The sequence below is a fragment of the Oryx dammah genome, unplaced genomic scaffold, assembly GCF_014754425.2.
Source record: "Oryx dammah isolate SB20612 unplaced genomic scaffold, SCBI_Odam_1.1 HiC_scaffold_26, whole genome shotgun sequence".
In the NCBI taxonomy this organism is placed as follows: domain Eukaryota; kingdom Metazoa; phylum Chordata; class Mammalia; order Artiodactyla; family Bovidae; genus Oryx; species Oryx dammah.
In genome coordinates, this window is record NW_024070210.1 from 25,788,925 (window position 1) to 25,814,520 (window position 25,596).

At 43.1% G+C, this 25,596-nt stretch overlaps 1 protein-coding gene across 1 annotated transcript in view; it reads right to left on the reverse strand.

Annotated features, from left to right (window-relative positions):
- The window catches only part of LOC120852822 (protein farnesyltransferase subunit beta), an 81,638-nt gene extending 63,829 nt beyond the window's left edge, over positions 1 to 17,809 (reverse strand). Inside the window, exon 1 of the mRNA XM_040226282.1 lies at positions 17,513 to 17,809. Coding sequence (XP_040082216.1) covers positions 17,513 to 17,656 — 144 coding nt within the window. The 5' untranslated portion in view covers positions 17,657 to 17,809. The remainder of the gene's footprint in view (positions 1 to 17,512) is intronic.
- Positions 17,810 to 25,596: the final 7,787 nt, after the last annotated feature.

The window sequence follows — 25,596 nt, forward strand, 5'->3', positions numbered from 1 at the left end:
CCTTTATGAACCATGGGTTCTCAACCCTGGCTGCCTATTAGAAGAGCTTAAAAATACCAATGCCTGGGTCCCACCCCCAGGAGTTCTGTTTTAATTGGTTGGGGGTACAATCCTGGAGGAGGGGATGGGGAGGCCAAAACTCCCCAGGTGATTCTAATGGTCAACCAGGTTTGAGACCCTCTGCCCTCACTGCCAATTCCTTTTTTAGAAAACCTTGTTTTAACATCAGGTGTTCCAGAAGCAATGAAGGAAAATTAAGTTTAAATCATAAACAAAAATGAACACTAGAAAAGAGTTCCCAATGGCCACAGATCCACAGCTATGCTATCAGTAGTAGCCCGCATCATTCAAAGGTCAGGCACACAGCATTACTGGACTATACTGTTCAGGAAATGTCCTCTAGTAGCTTTTTTTTTTTTTGCCATGCTGGGTCTTAGTTGTGTTTAGCTATTGCATGTGGAATCTACTTCCTTGACCAGGGATTGAACCTGGGCTCCCTGCATTGGGAGTACAGTCTTAGCAACTAGGCCACCAGGGAAGTCCCTTTAGCAGCATTTTTCATTAAAGAATTCCTAACAGCCCATGTACATACAAAAACTTGGTTTAAGGCAGAGATGGGAAAATCCAATATTAAAGGAAAAAATATGGACAGTAAGTGTTGCTAATAAAAACTGCCTTCTGACCTCACATCCTAAAAGCAAATAAGTAAAATCCATGTTGATTAAACTCAAATATGAAAAACTTGAGTCAAGTGATTAAAACAGCATATAGGAGAATATCTTTATACCAAACTATAAGGAAAAAGACAAAGAAGAGCATAAAAATAAGCAACATTAAAGGCAAACAAGAGCCCAGGGGAAGATATTTGAAACGTATGTAAAAGATACTATTTTTCCCAAATTAAGACTGCTGACAACAAAGTCTCAGAGAAGGTGATGGCAAAATAGAACTCCACTAATTACTCGCTCAGTCATGTCCATCTCTTTGCGACCCCATGGACTGTAGCCTACCAGGCTCCATGGGATTTTCTAGGCAAGAGGACTGCAGTGGGTTGCCATTTCCTTCTCTAGGGGATCTTCCCGATCCAGGGATAGAACCCGGGTCTCCCGCACTGTAGGCAGACGCTTTACCGTCTGGGCCAGCAGGGAAGTCCCACTAATTGTAGTACACCACTAATTAATGCTTAAATTGCTAGAGCCACTGTGGAGGGCAACACGGTAGCAGGTAACAACACTGAAAAGACACAGACCCTACAACCCAGCAACTCTAACTCTGCAATGGAGATATACTTAGAGAAACCCTTGTCTGCCCTCCCAAAGCTCTTTAATGTACAACATAACTTAGTCCTAACAATACATCTCCCACTTTCTCCAGTCATGAGGCAACTGGTCACTTAGGATATGGCAAAAAGGGAACATAAGAGTTCAGAGTTAAGTCTACTCATTTGTCAAAAGTTTACCCCTGCTTCTGACAGGGCACAGGCTAAGTGTTTCTATGGACAGAACGGTTTTAAGTTTACTGAAGTCAGATTACACATATTGAGGAGTCCCAGAATATGCCATCCCAAAACAGGCCTTTTTGGTATATAGATTATTTTAAGCTAAAGGCCACTGATAACCAGGAGATGAAGAAAAAGCTCTAAAAACAAGGCATTAAGTTTCCTTTTGTAAAGATGTCTCCCTCTCCATACCAGGGAGTGGCGGACTCCTAACAATTTTAATCAGTGGAGAAGGAACTGACTTAAATCTGAATGGCAAACCTAACTAAACAACTCTTGTTTACCATACTTTTCCTGGATCGTTCCCATGAGTTGTCTCCCCAGCCCCAAAGCCTAAAACCCTTTCTTTGTTTTAGCCTAAGGTGGCATACAAGGGCATGTAATTACCCTTGGGTGACCCATCAATGGGTGTTCCCAGGTGTACATACGCAATGCATATGTCAATAAATTTCTGTTTCTTTTTCTCTTGTTAATTTGTTTTTGATCAGTCTAATTTACATGGCCCCATCTGGAGAATCTAAGCTGGGTACTGGAAAAGATTTTTTCCTTCAGTACTATATATTTAAATGGATGTACATGCACATGCAACTTTATATAATATGAACTATTAAATATATGTGTGTGTGTGCCTAGTCTATGTACACGATATAAACTAACATGTGTATCAGTTTGTGGTTTTCAACAACGGAGAGACTATGTGAGAATCTAGGGGTCAGAGATGCAGTGACTGCCCCCAAGTCCCCAAGACATAGGTGCCATGGCAATACAAATGCAGATCTAGCCATCTGCCTGCATTCTTGACAGCTCTGTTTAAAAGACAGCTCATGGAATTTTTCTAGAAGTTCAATCGGAAGCACAGAATAATTTCCATTCATAGCTGAGTGGTTAAAAAAAAACCAACTCATACATTTGGTACTTTCTCTTTCACAGCTTCTATCTAAAGCAAATCTCATGCTGCACCAACTTTCATATCATAGATCATCACTTCCCTTCTCCCTACATCTCCCCCTCTCTCCCAGAGAAGGCCCATTCCAGAAAGCAGAGTTGCTGCCTGAGATTCATGCAAATGCTGAAGAAGTGGTAAAAGAACCATTAATAGATTAAATATAAGAGAAGGATTCATCCTAAAACAATTATCCCTCAGAAAAAACAAGTCACCTTATAGGAAATACTTACAAAGTAACTCTTGCTGTGGGGAGTTCTTTCAATTCTTTATTTTGAATATGAACCAGTTGGGGTTGATACATCAGCCTAGAAGAACCTAAGTTAAGGTTGGTTTTGGCTGCCTACAGAGGTCAGCTGATGGTATCAATGAAAGAAGACAAACACAGATTTAAATGCCTGGGGATATGAGCTCACACTTCCATATGTAAACTGCCACTGTAAACCCTTTCAAAGATACCTTTAAAAAGTAATAAAGTGTTTAAATTGTGAAGATCAAAGATATGCACCAACTGGACACATTGTAAAATAATAATAATTGTAACTTGTGATAAAATATTCAGTATCTTTTCCATATTCAAAAAGGATGTATCTCAAAAAACTACAAGTATGGCCTGCAAAAACATATTCATAGATCTAAGATGTAGCACCAATGATAATAAAAACATTAAGGTCAAAGATGGATATGACGAATTTGAAGACAATGTTTTATAAATATGAGGAGGAGAAAGAACAATATTTCTAAATTAGTGTGATTTTAATAATGTGATTTTAAACAGTTCAGTTCAGTCGCTCAGTTGTGTCTGACTCTTTGTGACCCCATGAATTGCAGCATGCCAGGCCTCCCTGTCCATCACCAACTCCTGGAGTTCACTCAAACTCATGTCCATCAAGTCGGTGATACCATCCAGCCATTTCATCCATAGATACCTAAATTTAAAATGTAAATCTTGTCAGTAGGCTTTTGGTTTGTTTTGTTGTTGTCCAGTTGCTAAAAGTGAAAGTGAAGTCACTTAGTCGTGTCCGACTCTTTGCGACCCGTGGACTGTAGCCCACCAGGCTCCTTTGTCCATGGGATTCTCCAGGCAAGAATACTGGAGTGGGTTGCCATTTCCTTCTCCAGGGGATCTTCCCGACCCAGGGATCGAACCCAAGTCTCCTGCATTGCAGGCAGATGCTTTAACCTCTGAGCCACCAGGGAAGCCCAGTTGCTAAGTCGGGTCCAATTCTTGGTGACACCATGGACAGCAGCATACCAGGCTTCCCTGTCCTTCACTATCTTCTGGAGTTTACTCAGATTCATGTCTCTTGTGTCAGTGATGCCATCCAATCATCTCATACTCTGTCATCCCCTTCTCCTCCTGCCCTCAATCTTTCCCAGCCAACATCAGGCTCTTTTCCAATGAGCTGGCTTATCCCATCAGGTGGCCAAAGTATTGGAGCTTCGGCTCCTACAAGTATGTGTACTTGTATATACTCCAAGTATACTCCAAAAAGCACTTTAGGGAGCTTTTTAAAAGGAAAACTGGGAGATTTTGATATTTGCACTTTCTTATAGTTGAGTAACATGATATATGCTGAATTTCAATAAAATAAAATTGATTCACATAACTAGCCTACTAAGCATTTAACAAGCAAAGCTCTGGTCCCTTTTATCAGAAGCATAAAAAACTAGTTAGTTTGACCATATGTAGGAACTTGTTCCACTTCCATGTAATAATCTTTCAGAGACAGAACTTGAAACAAGTCATCAGCAGGAGTTCAGGATTCATTCCTGGATACCCAGTGCTCCCTCCTTCAGGATCTGCAGTAGTGCAATGCCTGGCACTTGCAGCCAGCTCTTTGGCCTGGCTCTCTTCATCCCATTCTACCTTCCCCTCTTCCCCATCTAGCATTAGATCAGCCCCCTCATCCATTGACCTAATGCCCTACCACAGCCAACCTGGTAAGTCTTCCCTCTTAAGGGCTCCTCAAATTGGCATGGCTGCCCCTCAAACTCCATCTTTACAGCCCGACCCCATCCACATCCTCCATGAAGTTGTTTTGACTCCCTCAGCCCACAACAGATCAGCTTCCACTCCCTGAAACCTCGTGCAATGCAGTCAGAATTAAGCACTTCATTATATTTTCTTGTGAGTCATTCTATGATTGCTTCAGGAGTATTCTTTTTTTTTTCCTCTAAGAGAAAAGAATTCATCACCAACTCAATGGACATGAGTTTGCACAAACTCCAAGAGATGATGAAGGACAGGAAAGCTGTATATTGTCACCCTGCTTATTTAACTTATATGCAGAGTACATCATGAGAAACACTGGGCTGGATGAAGCACAAGCTGGAATCAAGATTGCCAGGAGAAACATCAATAACCTCGGATAGGCAGATGACACCAGAAAGTGAAGAGGAACTAAAGAGCCTCTTGATGAAAGTGAAAGAGGAGAGTGAAGAAGTTGGCTTAAAGCCAACATTCAGAAAACTACTGGGATGGCATCCAGTCCCATCACTTCATGGGGCTGACCGTGGCTGACTTTATTTTTGGGGGCTCCAAAATCACTGCAGATGGTGATTGCAGCCATGAAATTAAAAGACGCTTACTCCTTGGAAGGAAAGTTATGACCAACCTAGACAGCATATTAAAAAGCAGAGACATTACTTTGTTAACTAAGGTCTGTCTAGTCAAGACTATGGTTCTTCCAGTAGTTATGTACAGATGTGAGAGTTTGACTATAAGGAAAGCTGAGTGCTGAAGAATTGATGCTTTTGAACTGTGGTGTTGGAGAAGACTCTTGAGAGTCCCTTGGACTGCAAGGAGACTGCAAGAACTCCGACCAGTCCATCCTAAAGGAAATCAGTCCTGGGTGTTCATTGGAAGGACTGATGTTGAGGCTGAAACTCCAATATTTTGGCCACCTGATGGGAAGAGCTGACTCATTTGATAAGACCCTGATGTTGGGAAAGATTGAAGGCAGGAGGAGAAGGGGACAACAGAGGATGAGATAGTTGGATGGCATCACCAACTCAATGGACATGGGTTTGGGTGGACTCCGGGAGTTGGTGATGGACAGGGAGGCCTGGTGTGCTGCGGTTCATGGGGTCGCAAAGAGTCGGACACAACTGAATGACTGAACTGAAGTGAGAGAAGCCTGGTGTGCTGCAGTACATGGGTTAGCAGAGTTGGACACAACCGAGCAATGGAACAACAACAAATAATTCTTCTCAATTTCCCTCAGAATTGACTGTTACTTGACTGAATGTTGTCTAATGACATCACGCCATTTCAAGTGGAGAATGCTTTTGCCTCTGTTCAAGGGCTGTCTAAAAGGAAAATGGGAGTAGTATCTTCAATAACAACTGCTTTTGGTAAGCCTGCTACCTCCGAGACTGTACTGGTATTACCTTATCAGCCTGAATTATGGAACATTTGCAATGGGGTGGCTGCAGATGACACAAAAAGAAAGATAATCACTAATAATAAAACAACATCTTGCTTTGTGGTCATAAAAGGTCCTCTGAGCATCAAGCTCATCAGTTCGTTGAGAAGTAAAACAGCTTGTCAAGACAGAGACCTCCAAAAGACACCCAGAATCTCAGCACTGCTCATTACCTCCACCACCACAGCCCTGAGCAAAGCCATCATCAATATTGCAATATCCACCTAACTGGTTTCCCTGCACTCACACTGGCCTCCTCACAGTCTACTCTCGACAGGGACCTAAATGGGCCTGCTCAAATGCTCAAAAGATTGTGGCAAAATCTTCCAGTTACAGATCAGTCTGACCTCTGGTAGGAAACAGATGGCACATTCAAAGTGGGTGATCTGAGGAGAGTTCCTATCACGACATGGGGGCTAGCAGCATGGGGTACTTCACCCCCTTCTAGACCTGAAGAATGAAAAGGAGTGGAGAAGGAGACGGAGAGCTCCATGGAGGAGACACTTAACTAGGGATTGACCTTAAGCCTAGAGACTGCCCCACCCACACAGTTCTTTGGGAAGAGAATACAAATGCCCATCTCATCCTTCTCTCTCACTCATTCCCTACTAACACTCCCTGTGGGCAAATGCAACCAGAAGTCAGAAACCAAGGCTGCCTGTCAGTGCAGGTCTGCCTACTGGGACCTGCAGAGCAGGTTAGAGAAGGGTGGAGTGACTCTGGGGAGGTAAATGGAAGCTATTCAGCCAAATGGCTTCCCATCTCAACCAGAATATCTGAAAGACAAGATCCAACCTCAGCTCCTATTCCATTTGCTAACGTCTCTGCTCAGTGGCTCTCCACTCACCAGGCACACCCCTGCCTCAGGTACCCTGTACTTGCTGCCTTTTCTGCCCAGAATGCTTTTCCCCCAAATACAGGCATCACTTGTCTCCTCACCTACTTCAGGTCTCAGCCAAAACATCACATCAGCAGCAGCTTCCTTTATTACCAGTGTATATAAAAACCTCCCCTGCTCCTACCCTATCTAACCCTGACACATTCTATCTCCCTTATAGTGCTTTATTTTTCTCCACAGCACTTCTCTCTAACATTAGATAGAGATGGATGGACGGGCACTTTTTTTTTTTTCTCTCCTTTTTAATTTACTGCCTTCCCAGCCTAGAACAAATGTTTCATAAAGGCATCAACTCAGATTCTTTTGTTCACTCCCTTATGTCCAGCATCTAGAATAGTGCCTGGCACAAAGAAGGCACTCAAGTATTTGTTGGGTGAATAAACAAATGAATGAATGCAATGAAAAACCCAGAGCTAAGGACTCTTTCCACTGTTTAGAAGTTTAACTTCTGTTTTCAAATTATTGTTAAGCAAATAGTCTGCTGATAATCAGATGGGAAGCAGGTGACAAGGATTTGTTCTTATGGGCAATGGCACAAAATTGAGCTCTGTCAGTAAATCCCTAAGTATAAATGGAATCTTCAGGCAGAACCAAAGGAATAACAATAGTATCTTCTGTAAACAACTCCTAGCGAGGTTGTTTTTTCTATGACTATATAATCATTAACCAACCAATCTGGTCCTTCTCTAAGACTCAGTCTTCTCATCTACAAAATGCATAAGAATTGAATGATATATTGGGTAGGGAAAATATATGCCCAATAAATGGATACTATAATGATTATTAAAACTACTGAGGCAGCTATGAGAATGAGATACTATGTTATCTTCCCATGATCTGGAACTGTTTATCCTAGACTTAAAATGTGAGCTGGAATAACAACACGGAAAAAAAATGTACGATGCTTTACTCTCTACCACACAGTTGGGCCTAGACTTGAAAGACATCCTAATAGCACCAATGTTCCATATCAGAACCTAGCTTCCACACCTGGTCCAGACACTGGCCAACACTTTTGTAGACCTTTGTTGCATCCATTTCTGCATCACTCATTATACCTAAGCACTTAGAATGTAAGTGCTAGATTTTCCCTGATAGAAACTAAGCAGGGCCTCAACTGAAAAAAAATAGTGCAGGCAAAAGGGAAAGAACAGATCAGTAAAGTTCCTGATAAGGTTTCTTTTTTTGACTTACCCCTCTAACCCTGGACGTCTCTGTTCTCCTCTGTAAATTAGACCAAATTCTGATTCCCTTTTTTCCACTAACATCTTATCTATCCGTAGCCTTATCTGCTGGGTCAATTCAATTAACTGCACAAAAGGTGACCCTATAGTCTTAGGTCAGAAAAAAAGAAAAAGGCTTGACCTGGATCAATTCAACAATCCATTACTTAGGAATACTGCCAAGATCCTGGAGCTTTTTTGTTGATGGGAGATTTCTCTGCAATCTTTTGCAAAACAATTCTGTAGAAGGACACACTGGTAGGCTAACTAACCTGGGACACTAGATTCAAAAGGTAAGTTCCCTTTCTACTCTAAAACCTACCAAGCTTAGATCTCCAGTTAAAATATTCCCTCTCCTACTGAATGTGTAAGTATGTATTCAAACCCTTGTTTTGTTATTATAGTCAATACTTATAGTCAATACAATATAATACTTATCATTACTAATTTTACCAAAATTGAGGCTTCCAACCTCAGGTATGAAAATCAAAGGTTAAGCCTGGAGACTAATGTTACTAAGAGATCTTATTTTTAGTAAGCAGCCTGATGCTTATTTGTTGGTGCTAAAAAGAATCGTTCTGATCATTTCTAGTGACAGATGGGTAAGCATTTCCACAATAACTAACTTGGGAACAATTCCAATTGGAGGATGAGAAGAAAAACAAAACCATAGTTCACTACTCATTCCCCAAATACATTTCAAAGTGACAGCTTCCATCACTTTGAGGCTTCAGTGAATGGCAAGAAGTCCCAAATTCATAGTCTTATTACAGTCTTACTTCCCAAACTGTATTATTTTCCAGTCTGTCTACCCTAGCCGGGTTCTGCAGTGCTCAAGATCAGTGACTATTTTATTTCTTTGTATTTCCAGCATTCAACATTTTGTCCAACACATTGCTGGTGCTCAAATGATAGAAAAACTACTAAAATGCCCACCCATGAGGCAGGCCTCAAATCTGGCACTGCAGCTCAGAAATTAAACAGAACCTGGAACTGTTGACCAAAACCACCCGCCGTGGCCAAGCCCACTTGCCCAAGCTGTCTCACAAAAGGAGGTCCCATGGTGCTTCGACTAAAAACTAACTGGGAGAATTCAGGAGGGGCCAAAAGAGGAAGGAGATGACCAATCTCCCAGAGTCCTTCTCCCTGGAATCCATCTTGGCTGAGAGATGCATGTGCCACCAGGAAGGACCCTGAATCAGACTACGGGGCAAGCAAGATAATTAGCCAGACAACCTGGAAACTAATCCCATGACCATAAAACCTGAGACTGCGAGCCACGTGGCAGAGAAGTTCTTCTAGGTTCCCTGACCCTGCTACTCTCTACCCAGATGCCTCCTCCCAATAAAGTTTCTTGCTTTGTTAGCAGATGTGCCTCCTCAAATTCATTTCTTAGTATTAGACAAGAGTCCACTCTCAGACCCTGGAAGGGGTCCCCCTTCCTGTAACAACAGGCAACTCTGGTGGGACCCCACTGCTATGACTGACAGCCTGACCACTTGGGGAACTCAGGGACCAGCTCACTCACCCACAAACCAGACCCAGCAGGTGCTACCAGAGCCCTTTTGTCCCCGGACTGCCCCTGATGCAGATGACTGGCCAGAGCGCCCTGACCAGGTAACAAACAAGAGACTTTGTTGACCTTTTTTCCCTTCCCTTTCTCTTTTCTCTTTTCAATCCCTCCTATTCTACCCTCCTTTCTTCTGTCCTGGTACTAGACACAGAAGTCTGATTGAAGAGCCTCCACCTGAGCTGAGGGACGGAGGCTGATCACCTCTGGTGGGCAAAGAACGCCAATGATCTTATCTGGTCTCTGGTAGGGCCAAGTTCCCATCCTTCCTTCCTATAAGCCCAGGAAAAATTCCTATAATGCCTGGGCATCTGTAGGTGTCAGGAGACGTCCATAAGACCACCCCTTTTTGTGCCGCCTTCTTCCCCTCTTCTTTCAATCTGTCCTCCTTTCCTCCCTTTGAAATCTCTGGCAACCTGAGATATTTCTATTTACTGTTTGTCAGTACTGAGGTTCTGTGTCTCTGTAGGAGGTTTTCTGAGATCTGAAGTTTTGTGTCTCTGTAGGAGGTTTTCTGAGCGATCGCAATCTTGTGATGAAGGAGGTGTCTGATTACAAAACTGGGCCTATGTGTGTGTTCTACTCTGTGTCCTGGGTTGTGATTTATGATGGCCATTCTGTTTTGTGACATGGGAAAGTCTGGTTCTGTCCACTGCAGAGCCCTCTTAGATGAATGCTGTCTGACTAGAAGGATTTTACCTATGAGCCTACGAAGAAGATGATATTTTATTAAGAGATTAAGATGATACTTTATTATAGTCCTGTGTAGCCACAATATTCTTCAGGCTCCAGAGAAACTGGTTTAGGTGAAACTCTTAAAAAATTTCAGAACTTGTTATTTTTGTATATATGGTTAGAAAAAGAAAGCTTGATGAAACATCTTTTCAGAATTCTGACTTTGTGGGAACAAATTCTTCTAGGAGAACTTGCTCTTCTCACCCTGTACCTTGAGACCATGGCTCTCAGGATTATTTATCTTATCTAGATGATCACTAATGCTTGAGACTTAGGGGGAAAAAAAAAGAGGAAAGAAGCTACTGAATTTTATGTTGTAATACCTGATTCATGATTAAGTTTAAAAAATGAATCTATGCTTGGGGCTGGTGCACGGGGATGATCCAGAGAGATGATATGGGGTGGGAGGTGGGAGGGGGGTTCAGGATTGGGAACTCATGTACACCTGTGGCTGATTCATGTCAATATATGGCAAAACCAGTACAGTATTGTAAAGCAAAATAAAGTAAAAATAAAAATTAAAAAAATAAATAAAATAAAATGAATCTATGAGTTCTCTGGTTGTATCTGTCTAAATGTCAGTGTACATTATATATATGTCCTTACCTTTGGATGGTATTATCAAATACCATCCAAATTACCAAATGGTATTATCCAAATTAATTTGTCAATGAGCTCTACTTAATTGGCTTAAACAAAATTAAGTGCTTATGTAAGTTCTCAAAAGTACAGAAAATTACTGGCTAGAATTAATTTCAGGTTTATAAGAACTGGGAAATATTCAGTATTAAATTAGGATCTGGTATTAAATCTTGTTTGTTGATTTAATTAACACAGACAAGTCTTTAGAGTTATTAAAGTATAATGCCCTTATTGTACCTAGGTTTGATAGAAATCAAGTAAATAATACATAAATTTTTTTAAATAGATACTTTTAAAAAGCAAATGTTTTTAGAAACTATCACAAGCATTTATGTTCACCAATCTACAGAATATTAATTTAGAAGACATCATAATTGGTTACTTTCTCAGTTTTCACTAGAAAGTAAGGTTTTTAAGAGTTGAGGACTCTATAATTTAAATATGTAATTAGGGAAGAATTTCAGCATATAGTAGGAAAATAGGATGTGTGTTTTCAATGAACAAGGTATGAGGAATGGAATTGCATTTTATTAGGGGAAAAGACGAAGAAGGCAATGGCACCCCACCCTAGTACTCTTGCCTGGAAAATCCTATGGACAGAGGAGCCTCGTGGGCTGTAGCCCATGGGGTCACCAAAGGTCAGACATGACTGAGCAACTTCACTTTCACTTTTCACTTTCATGCATTGGAGAAGGAAATGGCAACCCACTCCAGTGTTCTTTCCTGGAGAATCCCAGGGACAGGGGAGCCTGGTGGGCTGCTGTCTACGGGGTCGCACAGAGTCGGACATGACTGAAGCGACTTAGCAGCACCAGCAGCAAGAAAAGAGAGTGAGTCTGTCTTAGAGCTGGTTGTTTCTGTACGGAGAAGACCATGGGGAACAGACTAACATGGGAGATAGAGACCATCCTGAGGATGGTCAGGATTGGCTATGTTTAGACTGAAGTTAATTGAATTTTGTTGTTAAAGGCAAGCTGGTGCAAGACTAGATTTGCTTTTTACTCTCTATTAAGAAAACAAAGTTTCCTTTGAATGCTGTTTCGATAACAGGTTGTGTGAGTTTCTGTGCCTTTAAGCAGCCTGCATTTGCTGCTGATTTCTTGAAACTTTGGTTAGGGAATAAGTATTATCTCCCAGTGACCTATGCTCTTACTTGACCAAGTGTTTTGAAATTTTTGACAAACTTCTCACATACCAAATTTTGATTAAAGTTCTTTTGACCTCCAGTTAACTTTGGGACATTTTAGAGGGTCTCTGAGGCATTTTGGAGAGAAATATGTAACTAGTAGTATTTGATAGATTACACAGACAGCATTATCACATTAGTGATAAACCTACTTAGAATATCTGTATGTATAAATATTATTAATATACACATTCTAAAAATTGTATAATTTTTTTAAATTTGGGTATGTCCTGATACCGGGCTTCCCAGGTGGTGCTAGTGGTAAAAAACCCGCCTGCCAACGTAAGAGATATGCGTTCAATCCCTGGGTATGGAAGATCCCCTGGAAGAGGGCATGGCAAACTACTCCAGCATTCTTGCCTGGAAAACCCCATGGGCAGAAGAGTCTGGCGGGCTATAGTCCATGTGGTCAAAAAGAGTCAAACATGACTGAAGTGACTTAGCACAATGTCCTGATATCATGTTATAATTTAAGCTGTTATTTTAAAATGTGTATCACAGCAGTAACTAAGTTTCTCTCAGTTACATTGTGATCAAATGTTTAACCATGACTTTTTAAGTCTTTCTCTCATTTATAGACAGTTATTGTACTCTGATAAATCTCAGATTATACAGGGGAACTGGGTAAGAGAAAAAAATCCTAATAAAAAAATCTGATGGCTTCATAAAAAGTTAACAAAAAGGATTAGTTACATAGGTTTGAGTAAACTAATTAACGTGGTTATAATTTTTATGGTTTTTGTCTGAAACATTATAGTTTTTAATCTGTGTTATCCAGATATGAAGAAACACTCTCAGACTTCTCTGATGGTACAGTGGATAAGGGGGCTTCCCTGGTGGCTCAGAGGTTAAAGCGTGTGCCTCCAATGCAGGAGACCCAGGTTCAATCCCTGGGTCGGGAAGATTCCCCTGGAGAAGGAAATGGCAACCCACTCCAGTATTCTTGCCTGGAGAATCCCATGGACTGAGGAGCCTGGTGGGCTACAGGCCACGGGGTCACAAAGAGTCGGACACGACTGAGTGACTTTACTTACTTACTCACTTACTTAGAGTGGATAAGAATCCGCCTGCCAATGCAGGGGATACAGGTTCCGTCCCTTGTCCGAGAGGATTCTACACGCCATGGAGCAACTAAAGCCCACGTGCCACAACTACCGAGCCTGTGCTCTAGGTACCACAAGCCACAGCAAATAAGACCTACCACAATCAAAAAGAAATTAATTAAAAAATAAGAAACCCCTTCAAAATAATTATGACTTACAGCAAATTTGTAAATTATACCTTTATAAGCAGAATTAAAACATTTCTCTTTTCTCTCTGAGCTCTCTGGAGATTGGAAACTCTTAGGTTCCTAGCAACTTCATCAGATAAATTAGGAAGGCCACCTCCTAACAGTAGCAGGAATTTCAAGGTATTCTGTGGACCTCAAAAAAGGAGGAATTCACTTAAATCTACAAGGCAAAATCTGTGGCAAAAGCCCTCGGTGTGGCCTGCCTGGCCTCAGGAGGACTTTTATCAATGAATCAGATTTGAGGACAAATTAATTTTGATTTGGCTATATTTGATAAAGATGAGGGTGATTTTAGAGAAAAAGATGTTCCAATAGATACTAAATTCTGTTTATTGAGGCCTATATTCACTAAGATTCGCTTATCAGATAATTCCTTGCTGTTATGTTACATTGCTACAAAGTTTAATTGAATTATTAAAAAGACACTTTGTTTCTGAAGCTTAACTCAGTAATCTATCTTTGGATGATGATAAGATGTTCGGTGATCTGCAACCAGAAGGTTAGCATATGGTCATTTAAATGTAAAGGCTCCCTTATTTTGGTAACAATTAAAGGTTTCCGAGGTGGTGCAGTGATTAAAAATCTGCCTGCCAGTGAAGGAAACAAGGGAGACGTGGATTCGATCCCTGGGTCAGGAAGATCCTCTGGAATAGGAAATGGCAACCCACTCCAGTATTCTTGCTTGGAAAATTCCATGGACAGAGGAGCCTGGCGGGCTATAGTCCATAGGGTCGCAAAGTGTGGACATGACTGAGCATGCACACAACACACCACAAAACCACTAGGGATAACCAGACTAGTAATACTAGGAAATCGGGCTGGGTGCTTTGTGGACAATGCCAATATATAATTTCCCTTGAAGATAAAGACTGATACAAAGCAGATTAAATCAGATGACCTGGGATATACTGGGCTGCACCTAATAAAAGTTCTTGACCTAAATTTTAATTTGTGACCTTACTAATTCTGCCAGCTGTACTATTTTTGTCTATATTGCCTGTTTTACAAAACTGTTGTTTCTTGCATTTCCAAATATGTGGCTGAGCCTCTGATACAATGATGATGCATAGTTCCACGTGAGATCAATGATTATAAAAGCATAACTCTAGATATAGGAAGAAGCAACAAGAAGGAACATTTTCCTGGCCCATAAGACACTAAGATGGTCTAGAGACTTTTGGCCACTGTTAATAGGGCCTAGTCCATCAGTGAAAGCTTCACCAGACCTGGAAATGAGCATTCCAAGCACTGTGGGACAAAATGGTCATGAAATGTCCCCCAAACTATGGTCGAATTTATGACCCGGAAGGGCCCTGCCAACTGAAAATTGGCACTTGCCATCTGCCTCTGCAACAATGAGATCACTGGGCACTGTGGACAATGACCTTCAACACACCCCCGAAAGGAGTTCAGTGTGGAGATCAAGGATGAGGTGCTCTGTGCGCTGGAAAAACTGACAGAACAAGCCTTCAGATGGTTATAGTTTCAAGAGATTTTATGAGCCCAAATTCTTACATCATCTCATACCTAGATAACACTAAAATTTTTATCAGACACCTGCTTTGGCCAATTAAGAAGAAAAATGAAACTGAAAGTCAAAATGGAGTCACTGTGGTTGAGACACTTAAGGTTATTAACATTAGGAGGCATTATGGACATGATTTCAGACAAGGTCAAGTACTGCTGAGAACTTGAGTTTTCTGAGCTGTGTCAGACATGGGATGTCACCAGCATTTCTCAAAACGAGGTCCGCTGGTGACTGGTAGCTGCAACATTATGGTTTCAAGGTATCCTCTTGTAACTAAAAAATGAAAGTGCTTTAGATCAGGTATTAACAAAAAGAAGAAATATATGTGTAGTGGCCAATAGCTCCTGTTACGTTAATGCTACATCAGAAGTTAAGACTTACTTAGGTACAATTAGACAACTGGTTTCAAGTCTCCCAAAGGTGCGAGGTTCAGAAAGGGTTTCAAGCTTATTCTTCTAAATACCTCAGGGAATGAGATTTATTTTGCCTATTCCAGGTTTCACTCCTCTAATTACTTCTAATTAAGTCTGTTACACCAAAATGGTGGAACAAAGGATTGAGATCTTAATAATAAGAGACTCCGATCCAGTACCCGGAACTCAGAAACATTTCCAATTCAGTGTCTAGTCCCTAAATTGAGACAAGACTAGGCCCCATTTCAGCAGGAATTTGCCACTGCTATTGTCCCATTCCCTGAAAGACTGAGAAGTATCAAAGGGACTGACACTGAGCAGGAATCTGTGGGGCTCCCACAGAGTACAAATCCTTTCTGTTTCCTGTTTGTAGGTTATAGGTTTCATTCAGCCTCCTTGACCTTCACTGAGTTCCAAAGGGCAGATTCAAACAGTAGCTCATCAGGGAAGGGAAAGGATGCAGAAACAGGGGAGGAACAGCCAAGTGGTGGGACAGCCTTGGGACAGGGTCCTGGTTCCTACTCCAGGAGCATGCATAACTGTATCTTTGAGTTCTAATGACAAACTGCCCCCCCTCCCTCACAACACATACACACACACACCCCCAAAGTGGAGGATGGTAACTTCAGGCTGAGCCCAAGGTTCCTGGAGCACCATACCTCACCACCCACCAATCAGAAGAAAGTCACACACTCTGCAGCCCTCACCCCAAATGTTGCCTTTCTTCCCCCCCTCTCCCCCCAGCCCCTCAATGAACATCCTGTTAGGCCTCCTGTTTACCCCCTGTCTGTCTCATCTGCTTACAAAGTTTATCTCTTATGGAGTCCAACAGTTTCAAGCCAAATTGTTACTATAACGGTAGAAGTCAGTTTTAGACACAGAATGCCTAGATTTAGATCAGGTAGAGAGAGATTTCTACTCTAGAAGGAAACGGCAACCCACTCCAGTGTTCCTGCCTGGAGAATCCCAGGGACGGGGGAGCCTGGTGGGCTGCTGTCTATGGGGTCGCACAGAGTCAGACACGACTGAAGCGACTTAGCAGCAGCAGCGGCAGCAAAGAAGGTGCCCACTCCCAACAGGAAGTAGCTACAGAAGAAAGAAACCTCTGCCCCAATTCCCAATAAGTATGTTGAGTATGAAGAGTCTCAGGGGAGTTAAGTAAGTGTTGACCAAAATCACCCAACTTGGCCAACAAGAGGTCCCCATAAGCAACGTGGTGCTTCAGACAAAAACTAACCAGGAGAATTCAGGAGGGGCTCAACGATTTGGAGAAGGAAATGGCAACCCACTCCAGTATTCTTGCCTGGAGAATCCCATAGACAGAGAAGCTTGGTGGGCTAAAGTCCACCAGTCGCAAAGAGTCGGACACGACTGAGCGACTTCACTTCAACGATAGAGAAGACCAACCTCCCAGAGTCTTTCTCCCTGGAATCCATCTTGGCTGAGAGATGCATGCCAAAAAAGGACCCTGAGTTAGGCTATGAACCAAGCAACATGACTGGCCAGAGACAACCTAGAAACTAATCCCAATACCATAAAACCTGAAACTGTGAGCCACACGTGGCAGACCAGTTCCCCTGGGTTCCTTTACCCTGCTGCTCTCCACCCAGGCACCCCTTTCGCAGTAAAATCTCTTGCTCTGTCAGCACACGTATCTCCTTAGACAATTCATTTCCGAGTGTTAGCAAAAGCCCACTATCAGGCCCTACAAAGGTTCCCCCTTCCTACAACAGAACGGCATGACCACAGTCTGGCCAATTCTCTTCCCCTTCTTTGTCCCACAACTACAATCAGGCTGTAGAAAGTGAACTCTCCATCAGAGAACCTCCCAATGTCAAGCAGAAAGGAGTGGGCTGTAAAACCGCTTGGGCTGCTTCAGTCCTCCAGGTACGGAACAAAATCGTCTCTGCTCCCCAAGGCTTAGGTACTGTTCTCTCGCTCCAGCTTTGACATCGACCCCTCCCCAACCTGGGCCAAAAAAACCTCCACTCCCCCAGCCCAAGCCTGGGCGCCCGGAGCTTCCCAAAGGGGAAGCGCCGCGGTGCACGGTGGGAGCTGTAGTTCCCAGGTGAGTTCCGCGCCCCAGCAGCCCTGAGGACCGGACTCCCGCTCCCAGAAGCCCGCGCGCGGGCGCCTCGCCCAGTCAAGCCACCTCACCTGTTCTATGGACGTGACTGTTTCCACCGAGTCGTCCTGCAACCGCTCCCGCGCGTGCTCTGGCCTCAGACTGTACAGCGGCTCTGACCAGACAGGGGAGGAAGATGGAGGGCAACAGTAGGTGAAGGAACTCGGAGAAGCCATGATCCGGAAAGCAGCAGGCGGTGTATAGGGCTCAGCTTCGGCAAACCACAACGCGCATTGAAACTCGAGCGGGCTAAGGCGCTACGGTGAGCGGGTAGAGTCAAAAGATTCTGAACGCGAATTGCTCCTGCCACCTACACATCTTCAGGGAGTGGGATGCTGCCGCCCCCAACTGGACAGAGGGTTTGCTGCAAGAGGCTCAGTTTCCTAGCGGCAGGGAAGAATGTGTACGTCTGAATTTCATTTCACACACTCCCCTCTTTTCAACATTCTGCTCATTCTCACTTAATTGTTATGTCAGTAGTTTGCAGTTGCGGGTGCCCAAGAGCCCAATGAGTGTAACTCTTAAAGCATTTCTGACAGCTCTCCTGACTGTCTCAATCATGCTATTACGAATAGAATTATTGTTCACCTTTGGGTACATGACAGCCGCCCAGGAGAAGCCAGCAAGTAGCTTCTCCACAAAGGCATCGCCATCTCCTCACTTAGTGATGGAGGGAAGGGGCACTATAATTTTCTCCTCTCTCATTGGGGTTACAGTGCAGTAGCAGAAACTAAAATGCAGTAGAAGGAACAAGTATAAGTGAAACAACCAAGAAATATTATCTCATTCATTTAGAAATTTTAAATGAAGTACCTACTTATGTCAGGGCACCCGTGCTAGGCCCCAGGAATACAAAAGTGAGCAAAACAAATAAGGTCCTTGCCCGTGGGAATCCTACAGTCTGGTAGAATTGACAGAATTAAGTGAATGAACACAATAAATACATGAAGACTTGTGATAAATTGTATGAAGGAAAATAACAGGATCTGTGAAAGTAAAGGAGGAGGGGACTAATTAGACTGGCTGGTCTGGCCAAGCCTCTCCAAGTAAGTGACATGGAGAATGAGACTTGAAGGATGACAAGGAGCCATCCACGTGAACAACATCAAGAAGAACCTCACAAGAGAAAGGAACAGCAAGTTTGAGAGAACATACAATAAATATGCTCATGTGTGTTTGTATTCAATCTGATATTTAATCTGAAGGTGTTCCAAATAAAATTCCTCTTAAATGGGGTTAATTATCATATACGTCTCCATTAAATGTTCAAGTTGTGATTTTAGGAAAACCCTGCTACCTTTGGGCAAGCGATAGAAGAGACCCTCTTTCAGGGACCCACAACAAAAAGACTACTCCAAAATTATAATCCCAAGAGGTTAAATTATTTAGAGTGGAGGTGGGGGCTTGACAAGATGATAACAGACTTTCTAGATAAACTTGGACACAAGATGCATTTCCCGCTCAGAGGATTTTACTCTGTTCCCACTCAATTCCAAGTCACATGTCTAGGACCCAGGAAACTGTGGTATGATATTTCACAACCAGCCATACCCCTGTTCTCAGTGTCTAAAGATGAGGCTGGGATGGTCCAGAGGCCCAAGGTAGGTAAACACTATCACCGTGTCAATTTTAGAAGTGCTGTTGTTGAGTGAAGTCCTGGAGGTGCCAGAATATTTCTAAATCTGGGAATAAGTAGGTCTGTGTGGGTTAGAGTCATGGATGTAGCTGTACGACATGAAATGGTCTCTATTCTTCCCTCTGTATTGGCATCTTATTGCCTTTTATTTCTATTTTGGAAAAAATGATCTGTTAAGGTCTGGGTCTAATCTGAGAACTCCATCATCTTTGTAAAGAGTTGTTTTGCTACCTAAAAATTTAAATTGAGCTACTGAAAGAGTGACTGGAACAATTCTGTAACAAATGTAACAAATCTGTTGCAAGTGCAGCTAACGCAATTGCAAATTGTATTCAAGAAACAGAAATCTATTTCTGAATGCAGTCTCCTCCACAGTGGGATCTGAAAGAAGTTAATAGGGAGGAAGCAAGAGCCTCCTGCAGGACAGGGTCTTTATGTGCTTGCTGCTCAGTGAACTAAGTGCTGAGGAGACAGTGGTGAATAAGCCACACACGTGCTCAGCCCTTATGGGTCTCAAGATTTACCAGAAGAAACAGACATTAAACAATCTTACAGAACTGACTATTATTATTGCAGTTGGGGGAAATGGCATGAGGGAGAAAAAAGCACAGGATAGGGTGAGACTGCATGGCAGGGGAGGAGACTGAAGGTAGTCTGGAAGATCATGAGCAAATGATGACAGTGGGAGGACACTCCCAGGCAGAGGAAACCCAGTGGCGACAAAATCAAGTGAAACAAGGAATGGAAAATACGAGGAGTTTATACTCTTCGTGGGATTGAAAAGACTTTTCAGCCTTGGATCAGCGATGGCCTACAAGTTATCTTTCCTCTGAGTTTAATAAAAACAATTTGTTCAAGAAGCACAGTGTACATAAATATTGGCAGTATGGCAGAAAATGATACATTTACAGGAGAAAGTCTTAGCGATGCTAATAGCAACTCCAGCTTGGACTACAGATGGTTTGAGTTTATTTAACTCAAATGTATGACATTCTTCTAAATTAAACTGGATTGTAATTGTTTCTTTAAAAAATAAGATGTGGATAGTGCTATTTTGTATTACTTCTATCTAGAGCAATAAGAAAAAAGATTAACGGTCTAAATGAACCACTAGAGGGTGCTTCTGCCCCTAGAGTAGATTCCAGCTGCTGCCGCTGCTGCTGCTGCTAAGTCACTTCAGTCGTGTCCGACTCTGTGCGACCCCATAGACAGCAGCCCACCAGACTCCCCCGTCCCTGGAATTCTCCAGGCAAGAACACGAATGGGTTGCCATTTCCTTCTCCAATGCATGAAAGTGAAGTGTGAAAGTAAAGCCGCTCAGTCGTGTCCAACTCGCAGCGACCCCATGGACTGCAGCCTACCAGGCTCCTCTGTCCATGGGATTTTCCAGGCAAGAGTACTGAAATGGGGTGCCATTGCCTTCTCCCAGAGTAGCTTCCAGAGAAAGCTTTAAAACTGCTCTCACTGTATTACTCACAGAAGCCCATATGTCAGCATGAATTGTTTCTTTTAATATCTTGCAAATCTATGTTGTAATACATATTTTGGAAAGAACTCACCTATTATCCTGCTAGGTAATTAATTTTCTCCCCCACAATGACTTCTCTACCAGCATCTGCAGTCTCCTCTTCTGCCTTCCCTGTCCCTGGCCCTCCACAGATGAAAGGGTTACCCAGCTCTTACCTACGGCCAAACCCTCCCTCTCCCCTCATGCCCATCCTCCCTTACCTCTCCTAAGACATCTAATTGTTCCTGTACTTGATCATAGCCATCACCCACAAACAGGCTACTTCTCCATTCACGGCGGGGGGTGGGGGTGGGGGGAAGACACTTTTAAGCCTCTTGATTCCACTCGTCCTTCAGCTACCTCCCCATTCCTCCTTCCCTCTCTACCAGTGGCTCCAGTTCCTCTCCTCCTACTGTCTCCTGAACCCATTCCAATCTGGCTTCCCCACAGGCTCTTGTCAAGTCCCCATTAAACTTTTAATTGCTAAATCCAAGGGCCAGTCTCATCTTTTATCCTGACCTCCTAGCAGCATGTGACAGGGTCGATCATTCCCTTCTCCTTGAAATACCTTCTTCTTGCAATGTCTAGCACCAGCCTTTTCTATTTCCTCATCTCCCTCACGCTGTAACTTTGAAGTCCCTTGGAGTTCTCTGTCTACACTCACCTATGAGCTCAGTCAAGTTCAGTGTTGCAAATACTGCCAGTAGATTGGAAACACCCTCATTTATACTTCCAACCTGGATCTCTCTCCTGAACTCGCGTTTGTATCTAACATCCTATTTGCATTTCCACTTAGATATCTAATGTACATCTTAGCACAGTAAATGTGTTCACAACAGAGCTGCTGGTTTCTCTTCCAAACCCGTGCCCTCAGCCTTCTCCCCTCAATTACCGTAAGTAATTCCATCCTCCCACTTTCCTACAAATCTCTTGGAGCCATCCTTGATGCCTCTCTTCCTCTCATTCCCCATAACTCTTAGTGAAAATACATCCAGAATTTAACCCCTGCTTGCTAAATCCCACAGCTGAGGTCCTGGGCCAAGCCACCTCCATCTGCCATTTGGATTTTTACTCTCATCTCTTAACTGTGCTCCCTGTTTCCACTCTTGTCCTCCAACAGCTTAATACAAACTCGAAAGCCAGACTGAACTTCTTCAGTGAAAGCAAATGACCCCTTCATCTGAAGACTTCTGATTATCTCAGAGGCAGCCTCAAGGTTCTTATCCTAGCCTAGAAGGCCCCACAACTTGGCCTTTTCCTGCACTTGCCCGCTCACTCTGTCCACCCCACTGGCCTCCTGCTGTTCTGCGTACACCCGGGGGCCAGCCTCAGAGGGTGGTGCTTGCTCTGCCTCCCACACAACGCTCCACCCCCAGATGTAGATGCGCGGCCTGCCCTCTCACTTCTGGCTCTTTACTCAAATTTTAATACTCTGTCCCACTCTATTTTCTTTTTCCCCAGAGCACATATCACCAGCTGACAAACTCCATACTTTATGCATTAGTTTACTGTTTGTCTTCCTCCCACTAAACTGTAAGCTCTCAGGACAGGGATTTTTATATTGTTCATCGCTTACTCTCTAGAACATAATAGGCACTGAGTAAGTTCAATGACTCGAATGATTTCCAGTCATTGTAATAAACATTTGCGTGCTTATTTGTGTAACGTACTGTAAAAAATGATGACAAGGAACATAATATTATACTAGTCTTATCCTTCAAGAGCTCACTAGCTAATAAATACAGAACCTGTGTAAATATAAATAAATATAAACATACAAAATAGAAACATAAAATGTATAGATATAGACATAAAATAGGACATAACACACAGAATTCAGTGAAATAAAATAGGAAAGGAATAATTCATTCTAATCTATGAAGATGGTCTTTTAATATATAACATTAGTGTTTAGTTATATTTTCAATAGAGTAAATATTCTCTGGTAAATATTTTAAATAGTTACACTAGAATGTGGAAATTGTGAAATTCTAGTGTTTATTCTTATTTCCTGTAGCACATACAATATATGGGTTCCCTGGTGACTCAGTAAAGAATCTGCCTGCCGTGTGGGAGACCCGGGTTCAGTTCCTGGCTTGGGAAGGTCTCCTGGAGGAGGGCATGGCAGCCCACTCCAGTATTCTTTCCTGGAGAATCCCCATGGACAGAGAAGCCTGGCGGGCTACAGTCCATGAGGCTGCAAAGAGTCGGACATGGCTGAGCAACTAAGCACAGCAGCTTATGACTACGAGCTTCCTTGGTAGCACCATGGTAAAGAATACACCTGCCAGTGCAGGAGACACAAGAGACATGGGTTCAATCCTTGGGTCGAGAACCCCATGGACAGAGGAACCCGGCAGGCTACAGCCCACAGGGCCACAAAGAGTTGCACACGACTGAAGTGACTTAGCACACACACGTACGTACAACATATACAAATATTTAATTGTTTTGCTGTGCACCTAAAACTAATATAATGTTATATGCCAATTATATTTCAATAAAACAAGGAAGAGAGGATGGGAAGAGAGGGTTATTCTATCTACAGCACGCTGCCACTTGCTTTCTTCAGTGATGATGATTACATTCACCTTTCCATATCAGCCCTCCTCCCTCCCCCTAGTTCCTTCTAACCTCTGCCTGGTCTCTGCTCCATCCTAGATTTTCCATCTGCAGCAACAAGACTACCCCAGCAGATGCTTGCACCTACTACTCTCTGAAATTTCGGAAGGGGACCACTGAGGGGAAAGAAGTTTTTCAAATCACTCCAAAAAGGAATAGCTTTCTGAACAATGATTTTGTGGCATTGAGAACTGTGAGCGTCTCAGAAATCAATATATCATCAATCATACATACTTGCACCATTGTGTCAAATACTGAGGCAAAATTAACAACATTATATATTACTAATCATTACATAGACTCTACTACTGAAAGCCTGTACAAAAGTATCGACTTTTAGTCCTACTTGGGATTTATTATGGTGAAAACTACTTTACCAGCACATACAGAATGGAAGCCAATTAGCATTGTTCACATTGAGAAATCGGAGAAATGGTTTTAAAAACTGTTGAGAGGCAATGCCAGACACATATGTTCCAGAGTTAACAAGAGACCTTCAACATCATCTGTGCCTTTAAAAATACAGATATTCCTGGGCATCCGTGCAGACCTACCCAATCAGAATCTCTGGGGCTGGGTCCCAGACACGTGCATTTTTAAAGCTCCACACGTGATGCTGATACACAGGCAGGGTTGGGAGCCACCCCAGCCTTCTTTTTATGTGACAGAAATGCTGGCTATTCACTAAAGTCCTGCTTCCCTTCCACAGCGGGCATTGCAGCTGCGAAGTGACAGCCCAGCAGTCCCCAAATGCATGCAGGCAGAGCCTTCTGATTGAGTTCTGGCCAATAGAACATGGGCAAAATCAACATCTACCACATCCAGGCCTGGCCCTTTACCACCTTCCATTCACCCTCTCTTCCTCTCTCTGCAAGCAGGCGGTTGATGCCTGGGGCAGCCCTCCCTAGGCTGTTAAAATTGAGATTTTTTTAACTTTCTGGGCCCTCCTTAGAAAGTTAAAAATCTCAATTAACAAGGAGATCTTCATGTTTTTCTCCACTAGATAATGGTAAAATAGATTCAAAATGAGTTTCTGGATGAACATTGTGACTTCTTTCAAATGTGTATTAATATTACCACTCCTTCCAAACAGCCTTTTTGAAGCTTGTTAATTTATGACTGGTAGCTCAGCTGGTAAAGAATCTGCCTGCAATGCAGGAAACCCAGTTCAATTCCTGGGTCAGGAAGATCCCCTAGAGAAGGGCATGACAACCCACTCCAGTAATCTTGCCTGGAGAATCCCCATGACAGAGGAGCCTGGTGGGCTACAGTCCATGGGGTCAAAAGGAGTCGGACACGACTGAGCAACTGAGCACAGCAGTTTATGACTACGAGCTCCCTTGGTGGCGCTGTAGTAAAGAATCCTCCTGCCAGTCCAGAGACACAGAGACACGGGTTCAATCCTTGGGTCGGGAAGATCCTCCGGAGTAGGAAATGGCAACCCTCTCCAGTATTCTTGCCTAAGAGTCAGACATGACTGAACAAGAGAGCACACAGCTTATGGCTACAGGATCAACTCTTCCTACATCTGTTGAATGTCGCAAAATTTCACCTTCCCTACCCAAGTGTCACAGAGACCCTCCTCCCCTGCCATCTACAAGGCAACCTCAGAGGGGCTTTAGGTGTATATGCGCTTGTCTCTGACAGCTTAGCTTGCCCTGTCCCCTTTTCCCTTGTCATTTCAGTCTCTTCCTTTTTCTATTTCTCAGAGACAGAGAAGGAAAAGGATTTGAATAGAAGACGGTACTGAGACAATCAGGGGGTATGGGGTCTGTCTGTTTCCTCTGATCCTGAGATAAGGCAGAAATCCTTCTGCTAGGTGAGCACAGTACTTACATTCACCCAGAGTTGGGAACCCGAATGTGAGTCTGGAAGAGGCATGGGATTTTGCTAACCTGGAGTCCCACAGCCCACCTGTGTTGAGTCTCGGCAGCGGGCTACCTGTTGGCTCATTTCTCCAGTTAATTCAGCCACTGTTACAACAGATCCCACAGCGGTGCCCTTGCTGGCTGTTTAAACACAGAGCATGCTCAGTGTGGCTGGGGTGGAGGCGGCAGGGAGCGGGGAAAGCACTTGTCTCCCTGGTAAAAGAATCAGTTCAATGTACTTGAGAGAATGATTCTTGGAGGCTTTTGGCAGGAGAGACATCCAGCAACCATTCCTCGGATGTCGCCCAGCTCTACTAAAGACTGCCCCAATCCAAACTGACTTTCCCTGGAGAGGATATCAAAATGTCCCACTGAGTGATTGCAGCAAGGGGAGAATTAAGTATTTTCTTTACAAAGACCACGGTTAAAGCAAGCTTTGTTGTCTTGACCAGTTTTGTGGTTCTTTTGCTAACATTGTCCCCA